At 32.5% G+C, this 12,050-nt stretch overlaps 1 protein-coding gene and 1 long non-coding RNA gene across 2 annotated transcripts in view; one reads left to right on the top strand and one right to left on the bottom strand.

Annotated features, from left to right (window-relative positions):
* The first annotated feature begins 520 nt into the window (after window positions 1-520).
* mthfs (5,10-methenyltetrahydrofolate synthetase (5-formyltetrahydrofolate cyclo-ligase)) overlaps window positions 521-12,050 on the top strand; it is a 19,604-nt gene continuing 8,074 nt past the window's right edge. Inside the window, exons 1-2 of the mRNA XM_067400497.1 lie at window positions 521-771; window positions 3,820-4,084. Coding sequence (XP_067256598.1) covers window positions 661-771; window positions 3,820-4,084 — 376 coding nt within the window. The 5' untranslated portion in view covers window positions 521-660. The remainder of the gene's footprint in view (window positions 772-3,819; window positions 4,085-12,050) is intronic.
* Window positions 3,940-12,050, bottom strand: part of LOC137030283 (uncharacterized) — a 73,528-nt gene continuing 65,417 nt past the window's right edge. Inside the window, exon 4 of the long non-coding RNA XR_010896397.1 lies at window positions 3,940-4,074. This is a non-coding gene — a long non-coding RNA (uncharacterized lncRNA). The remainder of the gene's footprint in view (window positions 4,075-12,050) is intronic.

Below are 12,050 nucleotides of genomic sequence, written 5' to 3' on the forward strand. Positions count from 1 at the left end.
ATATTTTTGAATATATTTATAACCAGATAAAACTTGAAATGACTATATAAACATAACCCTCAAAAAAAAGCTTTGTGTTATGATTACACCATTAATCTGATTATCAATAATAATAAAAAAAAATAATAAATAAAAAAAAATTGTGTTTATGTAAAACTCGGTACGGCCAGGACTTCCTGGAAGAGGTTTTTATCCCAATGGGATCTTCCTAGTAAAATAAAGGATAAATAAACAAATACCATGGGCCACAAAAGTGATCATTATGCCAAAAAGATGAATCAGAATGTCAACTCAGGCTGTCAGTCCAGGCAACAATCCTATTGTAAATTAAAGTAAATCGAGTTTGTACCAACACGAGAGATTGTTTTCAAAGACTTTTAATCTTGTGGTGAATTGTCCCTTTAAGGCTTTACCTTTCCTCGAAAGGCGAGAGCTGTAACCTGACTCCGCCCACTCAGGATGACTAATCCATTTCTACACTGACCAACTCAGACCGACTAATCTATCCTGCATTAATAGATCACATGTGATCACTCCGCTGATGTTATCGCCACTTTCTCACGAGTTAATAATTAATTGAGCTGCTGCAATGCTTACGTCGCTCTGTGTTTTAATGTGTCCATTTGCAGTCTAAGTGTTTTTGAGCAGTGCAGATTCACAATGGCAGCTCTGCGTGCAGCAAAACAAGCTTTAAGGAGAGAAATCAAGGGTCGAGTGGCTGCAGTGAGTGATCAGGAGAAACTCAGACAGTCTCGAGTTGTCTCACAAAAGGTAACGTAAATGTCATCGACATGTCAGCTGAGCACGAGCTTTCAGGGCTCTTGTAATATTCGGGACAGTGCACATATATCTACATATACGCTGGTATTTGGCAATATATTAAATTCCACCATGAAAATAGGTAAAGAAGAGACAACTTTTTAATCACATAATACGCTGTGTTTATTAGAGGAAAGAAAATATGCCCAAATACATTAACTTTTATTATAATGTTGAATATGTAATTTACTTTGGTCCGGGTGATCCCAGGGGGCCACAATTGAGGGTCTAGAGGAAAAAAAACCCAAAACATTTAAATAAATAAAAATAAAAAAGGTTTTAACTAAATAAGTGAAGAAAAATTTGATACAAAAATAAGTAAATTAAATGACTGATAAATTATAGTTTATAGCAATTAAAGTTTATAGCACTTTTTTCCCCCCAATACATTTCTTGGGTAAAGTTGGTTTTATATTCGCACCTTCGGACATCCGTATTCAATAGCCTTGTTAATCACACTACATTAGTGGACATTCACAAGTAAATATGCCATTAAAACAATACTTGCCTATTTTGATCGACAGTCGTTGGTTGTCAATATCATATCGCTGCTTAAAATTCGCAAACATTAATTTATTGCACGTTTATTGGAAAGTCTGAATTTATCAGAAGTCCAAATGTGCGAATACAAAACCAACTTTACCCAAGTCAATACAATGTTTCAAAGCAGCTTCAAAGAAAATTCTTGCTTCATTATTCTAATCAAAGTTTTCTGTTATTGGTGTGCCAAAGTAATGTTCATATGGCAAGATAATAGTAAGATATTTTAAGATATGTTGTTAGAAACTTTAGGGTTGCAAAGTTCCGAGAATTTTCAAAGTTGGAAACTTTCCATGAGAATTAATGGGAATAAACAGAAATGGGAATTTGCAAAATTGCAGGTTAGCCTATAAAGGGTACTTAAATGTAGTTGAAAAAAAAAAAAACATCTTGCAGCATAATGTTTGGTTAAAATAACCACATTTAATACAGTTTTAGTTGAATTTTTACCCTGCACATTTCACATTCACACAGCACATGCATGCACTGTGCATCCCCCCAGTCCATAACATGCACAAAAATACAGAAAAAAAAAAAACGGTAATATTGTGAAACTACAATTTAAAATAATTGTTTTCTATTTTGATATACATACAAATATAATTTATTCCTGTGATCAAAGCTGAATTTTCAGCATCATTACTCCAGTCTTCAGTGTCACATGATCCTTCAGAAATCATTCTGATATGATGATTTGATACTCAGTTATCAATGTTGGAAGGGTTTTGCTGCTTGATATTTTTTATAACCTGTGATACTTTTTTTTTAGGATTCTTTGATGAATAAAAATGTAAAGAACAGCATTTATTTAAAACAGATATCTTTTGTAACAATATATACTACCGTTCAAAATTTTGGGGTTAGTAATTTTTTTTCTTTTTTGAAAGAAATTAATTCTTTTATTCAGCAAGGATGTGTGAAATTGATTAAAAAAAGTGATATTAAAGTGATATTGTTAGGAAAGATTTCTATTTAGAATAAATTCTATTCTTTTTAACTTTCTATTAATCAGTGAATCCTGAAAATAGTATCCAAAAAAGTATCCAAAATAGTATCCACAGCTTCCAAAAAAAAAAATTTCAGCAGCAACTGTTTCCAACATTGATAATAACTGAGTATCAAATCAGCATATTAGAATGATTTCTGAAGGATCATGTGACACTGAAATAAATAACAATTTCTGCAATAAAAATATATTTATTTTACATATTTCCTAATTTAGAATTAATTGAATGCAAAAAATAAATAACTGTTATTTCATGTTATGACCAAACAAAATGTTTATATTTGTATTTACATGATACATATAAATAGTTTAAATTTATATAAATGTCCCAACATTTCCAATTAATTCCCATAAATGCTCATAAATTCCCATAAATTCCTGTTAAGTTTCTAAATTGGAATATTTCCAAAATTGCCCAGGTTAAGTTCCCGTGGAAAGTTTGCGGAAATGTACCGGAAACTTTCCACCCCTTTGCGATCCTAAGTAACTTAATGTAACTTAAAAAAAGGGTATATTTTCCCACTAATATTTTGACTTTTTTATATTAATTGTTCACAGTATAAATTCAATCTTTATTCAGCTAACTGTATGGATGCCTTTTCAAATTTAAAGATGGTTCCTGCATGAGGATGATCATATTTGGTTGTCTGTGAAAGATTGAAACCCCGAGCTGTAGAGGTTATTAATCTTCAAAACACATTTGTTGCTTGTGTGAATGTTCATACTCGTACTCACAAGATCTCAAGACAGTTGTCAATTGCAGGTGTGTGGAAACATTTTTACTCCTAATCAGCTAATATATATAATTACACCCTCTTTGAATAATATGGTTTTACGTATCAGGATATAAATCATCTGGTCCTTGGCAGGTCTTAAAATTGGGTAAATACAACCTCAGATGAACAGTAACACATGACATATTACACTGTGTCATTATTTATTTAACACAAACTAGGCCAAATTGGAAAAGCCATGGGTGATAATTAACTAAGGACACTCTTACGGTTTGGGAAATTAAGATGTGAATTATCAGTCAGGCACTGATAATCATTGATTAATTGATAATCAGCAAGTGTGATCACCTCTATAAAAGCAGAAGTTTTCTCAGTTTGCTGGTCTGGAGCCTTCAGGTGTGTGTTAACACAATGCCAAGGAGGAACGACTTCAGCAATGATCTTAGAGAAGCAGTTGTTGCTGCCATTAATCTAGGAAGGGTTATACAGCCATTTCCAAACAATTTGAAGTCCATCATTCTACAGTGAGGAATGTCCCAGCAAATTCACCCCAATATCAGAACGTGCAATGTTCAGAGAAACTGCTTAGTGCAAGCCACTAAGCAGTTACAGCCAAATTAATTTCTAAAAAGCTTAAAGGGATAGTTTACCCAAATATTAAAATTCTGTCATAATTTACTCACCTTTTACTTACTAACTTCTATCCAAACTCATGTCTAGTTGTTCAGGCATCCCAAATACCTGTCCAGCCAGCGGGTCGCTGTCTTCCTGAACATGCATGATGAGGTGCGCACAGAGGACATCCTCCAGGACATCTTCAAGAGGGGCAAAGTGTGCTTCATTCCCAGATACTTCACCAAGAGCAGTCATATGGACATGTTACGACTTCAGGACATGGAGGACATGAACACTCTGCCCCTCACGTCCTGGAACATCCGGCAGCCAGCAGACCAGGACACAGACAGAGAGGAAGCCCTAGATACAGGTGGGTTAGACCAGAAGATTTATCTTAGACAATGGACCTATAGTAGCTTGTTTCAGCATTGCGAGTTATAAAGTTCTAGTTGAATTGCAAATTCTAAACTTGCAGTTGTGGGTAATAAAGTCTGAATTGCGAGGAAAAAAAAGTCAGATTGTGAGATATAAACTCGCAATTGCGAGAAGTCAGAATTGAAAGATAAAAACTCGTAGTTGTGATAAAATCTAAATTGTGAGTTATAAACAAAGAATTGCAAGTTATAAAGTCAGAATTGTGAGTTAAAAACTAAGAGTTACGAGAAATTAATGAAGAATTGCAAGTTATAAATTCAGAATTGTGAGAAATAAAGAATTGTGAGTTATAAAGTCAGAATTGTGAGTTAAAAACTAAGAATTGCAAGAAATTAATGAAGAATTGCAGGTTATAAAGTCAGAATGAGATATATAAACTAAGAATTGCAAGAAATAAATGAAGAATTGCAAGTTATAAATTCAGAATAGTGAGAAATAAACAAAGAATTGTAAGTTATAAAGTCAGAATTGTGAGTTAAAAACTAAGAATTGCAAGAAATTAATGAAGAATTGCAAGTTATAAAGTCAGAATGAGATATATAAACTAAGAATTGCAAGAAATAAATGAAGAATTGCAAGTTATAAATTCAGAATAGTGAGATATAAACAAAGAATTTTGAGTTATAAAGTCAGAATTGTGAGTTAAAAACTAAGAATTGCAAGAAATTAATGAAGAATTGCAAGTTATAAAGTCAGAATGAGATATATAAACTAAGAATTGCAAGAAATAAATGAAGAATTGCAAGTTATAAATTCAGAATAGTGAGATATAAACAAAGAATTGTGAGTTATAAAGTCAGAATTGTGAGTTAAAAACTAAGAATTGCAAGAAATAAATGAAGAATTGCAGGTTATAAAGTCAGAATGAGATATATAAACTAAGAATTGCAAGAAATAAATGAAGAATTGCAAGTTATAAATTCAGAATAGTGAGATATAAACAAAGAATTGTGAGTTATAAAGTCAGAATTGTGAGTTAAAAACTAAGAATTGCAAGAAATAAATGAAGAATTGCAGGTTATAAAGTCAGAATGAGATATATAAACTAAGAATTGCAAGAAATAAATGAAGAATTGCAAGTTATAAATTCAGAATAGTGAGATATAAACAAAGAATTTTGAGTTATAAAGTCAGAATTGTGAGTTAAAAACTAAGAATTGCAAGAAATTAATGAAGAATTGCAAGTTATAAAGTCAGAATGAGATATATAAACTAAGAATTGCAAGAAATAAATGAAGAATTGCAAGTTATAAATTCAGAATAGTGAGATATAAACAAAGAATTGTGAGTTATAAAGTCAGAATTGTGAGTTAAAAACTAAGAATTGCAAGAAATAAATGAAGAATTGCAGGTTATAAAGTCAGAATGAGATATATAAACTAAGAATTGCAAGAAATAAATGAAGAATTGCAAGTTATAAATTCAGAATAGTGAGATATAAACAAAGAATTGTGAGTTATAAAGTCAGAATTGTGAGTTAAAAACTAAGAATTGCAAGAAATAAATGAAGAATTGCAAGTTATAAAGTCAGAATTGTGAGAAATAAACAAAGAATTGTGAGTTATAAAGTCAGAATAGTGAGAAATAAACAAAGAATTGCAAGAAATTAATGAAGAATTGCAAGTTATAAAGTCAGAATGAGATATATAAACTAAGAATTGCAAGAAATAAATTAAGAATTGCAAGTTATAAAGTCAGAATGAGATATATAAACTAAGAATTGCAAGAAATAAATGAAGAATTGCAAGTTATAAATTCAGAATTGTGAGAAATAAACAAAGAATTGTGAGTTATAAAGTCAGAATTGTGAGAAATAAACAAAGAATTGTGAGTTATAAATTCAGAATTGTGAGAAATAAACAAAGAATTGTGAGTTATAAATTCAGAATTGTGAGAAATAAACAAAGAATTGTGAGTTATAAAGTCAGAACTGCAAGAAATAAAGTCAGAATTGCAAAATATAAATTCACAATTCTGACTTTTTTCTCAGAAATGCAAGTTATAAACTCTGAATTGTGAGTTATAAACTAACAGTTGATAGTTATAAAGTCTGAATTTTGAGATTTAAACTCACAATTGCAAGAAAAAAGTAAGAACTGTGAGATAGAAAGACACAATTACCTTTTTATTTTTTTATTTAATGGCAGAAACAAGCTTCCATGATACACTATTACAAAACCTTTTTTTTAATTATTATTTTTATTTTTATTATAAAATAAAGTATGCTGCACATTTTGCCAGATATTGTGTGTGTTTTTGGCTAGTGTTATATTTTCAACGTAATTCATCATATTTTACATGTTGGAACTATTACAGTTTTTAACACAACATGTACTGAGGTGAGGGACTGAATTTATTTATTTAATTTACTTGGCAGCAAAAACAGCCAAAAGGTCGTAGAATGTCCGTGCCAAATACTGAAAAAGTTGGTAGATAAAAATGACTTTGCTTAAGCTCAAAAAACATACCAAAGTTCAACTATAGTGGAGCTCGCACATATAATACAAAAATACTTTGACACTGACGATGTGAATCAAAAATGTTTTGTCTTTGCATTTGGCCTCTAAATAAAGTCTTTTTTTGTAAGAAATCTATTGTGTGTGCAATCTCCTTGTTGAACTTATTTAATTTACTTGTAATAAAATTTGCAAAAATAAACTCAAAATACAACACACATTTGCAGAGCAATTATAATTGATAAATTTTTATAATTATAATGTGAGGAAAGTGGTATGAAGTGTGGCAAAGGAAATGTGTTGTACCATTAGATGGTGCTCTCACCCCACAGGTTCATCTGGCCTCATATTCACTTACAGTATATTTATTAGGTTTTGATGTTTTGTATTGCATAAAACACAAGATTTTGCATCTAAACATTAACATTAGGATATTTATTTTAGTTTAATACTGTAATATTACATTTTTTCTTACCAAGTTAGAAAAAGGTGGATACTGCATTGCAGTTTTTAAGAATTATACATATGCTGACTAATGGTATTTAAACCAAACTGCTCAATCATGTTTTGAATTTACGGCTTAGAAACCTAGTTTTACTGTAATAATATATTCTCTCTAGATGTGTAATTAGGAGTTATGTATTAAACATGAAACGCACTTCCATAATTTTTTGCATAATTCAATTAATGCAGAAATTGATTGGATGGTGAAAAGTGGGTATTACCAGAAGAGAATCAGTTGATTAGAGATAGTGTTTTTCAATAATATGCCCCAATGAATCATGCACAGTAAGACCAGAAATGAAAAGATCAAGAAAATAAATGAGTTTTATGAGTGTATAATTTCTTCATTAATGTGTAATTCAGTAACTGACAAAGTGTTGATTGTCAGATTCATATTGTATATTGTGTTATACTGCCTGAGTCGTGAATTTACCATCATTTTTAATATATTTCCCCACATTTATTTGTCGTAAGTGAATTATGATTCATAAATCATGCTGTTTCCTGCACACAGCTAGAATTTAAGGGCTTTGTGACTGAGGACTGTTTATGGTCACCAAAGACGTGCTTTTTCTTTTAATCGTCCTAATTTACCATCTATACGCTTTACGCTATCTCTGTAATTTATCATCAGGCTAATTATAGCTTCAGTAAATCTTACGTTTTAGCAGAATGACTCGTTTCAGAAAGCAGACAGGGAAGAAATCATCCCGTCTCACTGTGTCCGTGTGGTGGAGAATATAAACTAGGCAGAACTGAGCAGGTGTTACAGGAACTGCAGAGGCAGACCAAAGCCTCCCGCCCCTGTTGAGTAAGTAATAACTCTGAGATTAAAGTCTGTGTGTTTTATGGGGTGTTTGTGTATATATGTGCATTAAAGAGAGAGAGAGAGACAGAGGAGGGGATGAAAAATACAGCCATTCAGGAGAAAAACGATAGAAAATGGGGGTTGATATGTGAAACGCACATGAGGAGGGGTGTAATCTCACTGAACTATCCCAGTGTGAGAGGAAGGTGGGTGTTTTTGTGCATTTTGTTTCTGCAGAGTGAAACCGTCACCTTGAGCTCAAGACGTTCTTCAGCCTTTAAAGTCAACATGAAATAAAAAACGGCCTTATTTGCTTTCTTAAGTTGTTAGTTCACCCAAAAATGTAAATTCTGTCATTTATTACTCACCGTCATGTCGTTCCACACCCATAAGACCTTCGTTCATCTTCAGAACACAAATTAAGATATTTTTGATAAAATCCGATGGCTCAGTGAGGCCTGCATTGACAGCAAGATAATTAACACTTTCAGATGCCCAGAAAAGTACTAAATACATATTTAAAACAGTTCATGTGACTACAGTGGTTCAGCCTAATAAAGCGACGATATAATATAATAAATAACGACTTTTCAACAATATCTAGTGATGGGTGATTTCAAAACACTGCTTCATTAAGCTTTACGAATCTTTTGTTTCGAATCAGTGGTTCGGAGCGCCAAAGTTGCATGATTTCAGTAAACGAGGCTTTGTTACATCTGTGTTACATCTTTGTTACATTTGTGACTCTGGCAGTTTAATATGCACTCTGAACCACTGATTCGAAACAAAAGATTCGTAAAGCTTTATGAAGCAGTGTTTTGAAATCGCCCATCACTAGATATTGTTGACAGATTTTGGGTTTTTTTGGTGTACAAAATGTTCTCGTCGCTTCATAACATTAAGGTTGAACCACTGTAGTTACATGAATTGTTTTAAATATGTCTTTAGTAGCTTTCTGGGCATCTGAAAGTGTTAATAATTATCTTGCTGTCTATGCAGGCCTCACTGAGCCATCGGATTTTATCAAAAATAACTTAATTTGTGTTCTGAAGATGAATGAGGGTCTTACGGGTGTGGAACGACATGAGGGTGAGTAATTAATGACAGAATTTTCATTTTTGGGTGAACTAACTCTTTAATACAGATTTCTGGTTCTAAGACCTATTCACACCAAGGACGATAACAATAAAGATATACTTTTAAATATCGTTCTAAGTATAAAAGAATAGCAATATCGATTTCAGAATTTTGCCAGAACAGTATGTCAAATTATAACTCAAATTTGAGGCAAATTTAAAATAAAAATCAGAATTCATGAACTGCATTTTTATTATTATTTCATAGTGTTTCCTGAGGTGCGCTTATAATGTTTATTCTAAAGTATAATTTTTACAACAATAATTATCATAATTTAGAAATAAAAGGCATTTTTTCCTACTCTGATTTTAGCCCTCTTATTTGAATGCTCTGTTTGAAGGGGCGTGTCTATGAGACTTCAGTGTAAACGCCCACTGCTGTGATTGGCTGACATAAAATAAGTCTTACATGTGGAACTGGTGCTGCCAGCCTGGCAGTTAGGGATTGAGCCCCAACTGCGAAAACGTTACCTTGTTTTTACTATTACAGCTGTCAAGATTAGCTAAGTGTTGATTATAGCACTATGTTTAGTTCTGAAAGCTTGCAGTGATGAGCATTGTAGCCGATGACAGACAGCCTGTCAATCATGTGATGGCAGTTAGAACTTGGTTTCTGCACTCACAAATGCTTCTATCATTACTAACAGTGCAAACATGTTGTAAATACAGTTAGCGATTCGTAACAGGAGTTTTGGTGATCTCACGCTGCTTGATTGACAGCTTTAACGATTGTAAAGGGAGTGTTCTTTGATTGATTTCTGTATATAATTTCATCACAAAACTGATTATTTTCATGCTACTAAAAAGAAACAATATGAAGAAGATTGTTTAGTCACTGGCTTGATTTACTGACACATAAGCGGCTTTAACCTGTTAACTTTCACCCCCACTTTTTTTTAGACAAGAAAATGCACTATCCAAACTTAAATGGTTGTAATTCAAGAATACTTGAGTATAGACATAAGGTTGGTCTTGTTTTAAAGATGAAATTTGGCAGATTATTGTAGAAGTGAAACTTAACTGTAACTTATGTAAGTGAAACAGAAAAAAGTTATAGAAGTTTAAGTTTATGAAAATGTAAAAATATAATGTTTTACATTTTATATAAAATATATATTTTATGAAACAAGTTTTACTCTAAAATTGCAAGGAAATTAAAGCCAAAAATCTGAACAAGTTGTGTTCCAAATTTCAGGTTGATATCTCAAAAAAATGAGCTTTCAGTAAGATTTTGTTTGGGCGCAGTACCACACTTTTTCACTAGATGACAACCAAGCTCCATTACTGACCATATAAAGGCGCCTCCATTTCCATATATGGTTTGAGTGATCTGAACCATATATTTCCATTATTTTCATACAATTTTTGAAGTAGACATCCTATATAGAAGTAGTATGGGAAGTTTGGCATAATTTGATATGAATTCAGCCTCTAATAAACATAAAAATAACATGTTTGTGGGTTATAGATCGCCGTCACAATCATAAATCTATTTTTTTTTTCTATTAAAGACATTTTCAGACTTTTTTTTTGTTTTATCTTTTGAACTCTTGGCATGAAAACAAACATGTTTCAACCAATCTTTAATGATTTTTCATGTTTCAAAATAAAGGTCTGAACATGCCTTATGAGTATGAAAATATGCTTGTTGCAAATTGATAAATTACTGCTCCTCTGTAATTTATTTTGAAAAGATTCTAAGCTTTCAAATGATATATAGTTTGTCAAGATTAGTTTAGGTTTAGTATAGAATATTACTGTTTTAAATATGTCTTGGCTGTGGGCCCACCGGTGGGCCTGTGACAGTTAACAGGTTCCATTTTGAAACAAAGAACATCTAACTGAACTTGAATCATTACACATCAGAAATCACTGATCACAGATCAGGCATTAGAATGAACACTGTTACTTACATGTGGCTGTCAGATCCATATCTTGCAGTAAAAGTCTGTTTGCAATTGCAAAGCCATGTGCCGAATGTGACTGATTTACCAAAAAATCCACAGTGAAATGTAGCGAATACAAACAAGTAATGCTCTGCTGAGACTTTAACAGTTGAAAAGAACCAATTCCTAGCATTAGGATCCTTTGGAAGGTGATGTTATTTTAGTCCAGCCAGTGATCCTGTATCGATTTTCTCTCCCTCTCGTGTCACTATTCACTAACACGCCAGTGGGTGGCGCCAAAGACCCAATGATGTAGAAGTAGGTGTTGATTTTCCTCAAGGCGGTCTTTCACTGCACTATGATGTAATAAATCAGCACATACCAGACCGAGTCATTACAATAAAAGCTGTTTTTGGACTAACAAGGACATTTTCAGCATGATGACCTCTTATATGTCAAAAGCTCAAGGAAAATTTGATTTCTCATTTCAAGAGCTCGAGCATTTAAAGTGACAAACGACAAAACTGCAGTGCACGCTTATAATAAACAGAATGATATTGTGCGCTTGGGTGGATGCTATAGTTAACGTTAATGTTATCTTTATGGTTATTGTTCTTGGTTTGAATGGAACTTTATTGGGGATAATTCATGAGTGCACGTTATTCCTAAGAAAATGCTTCTATTTTGACTTTCCTTTATTAGCTGTGTAATAGCTATTTTTAGGCTAATATTAAGATTAAAGAAGTAAAAGTGACATTGACTTTAAATGTTGCCAACAAAAATAAATGAAAGAGAGCCAAGATGGAAATGTCAGGTGTGTGTGTTTGAGTTTGAAGGAGGGACAAGCATTGAATCAGTGTGTGTAAACTGACCAATCTTTGCATGCTTGTATTGGTAGTACATCACTGTGACACTAAGTGCTAACAAGACTGAATGGTTTGAATCCACCGAAGTGCACTTCATTGCCTATCTGTTGGTGTGTCTGATTGAGGTGCTCCGATAGCATTTAATCCTACAATAACACTCCATTCCTCACTGTCTTCCCTTAAGGTCAAATGCTGCTGCTTGTAAATCAGCAAGTTTTTATGAGATTTCAACAAACACTTAAACT

This window comes from Chanodichthys erythropterus, chromosome 11 (genome assembly GCF_024489055.1).
Source record: "Chanodichthys erythropterus isolate Z2021 chromosome 11, ASM2448905v1, whole genome shotgun sequence".
NCBI lineage: Eukaryota > Metazoa > Chordata > Actinopteri > Cypriniformes > Xenocyprididae > Chanodichthys > Chanodichthys erythropterus.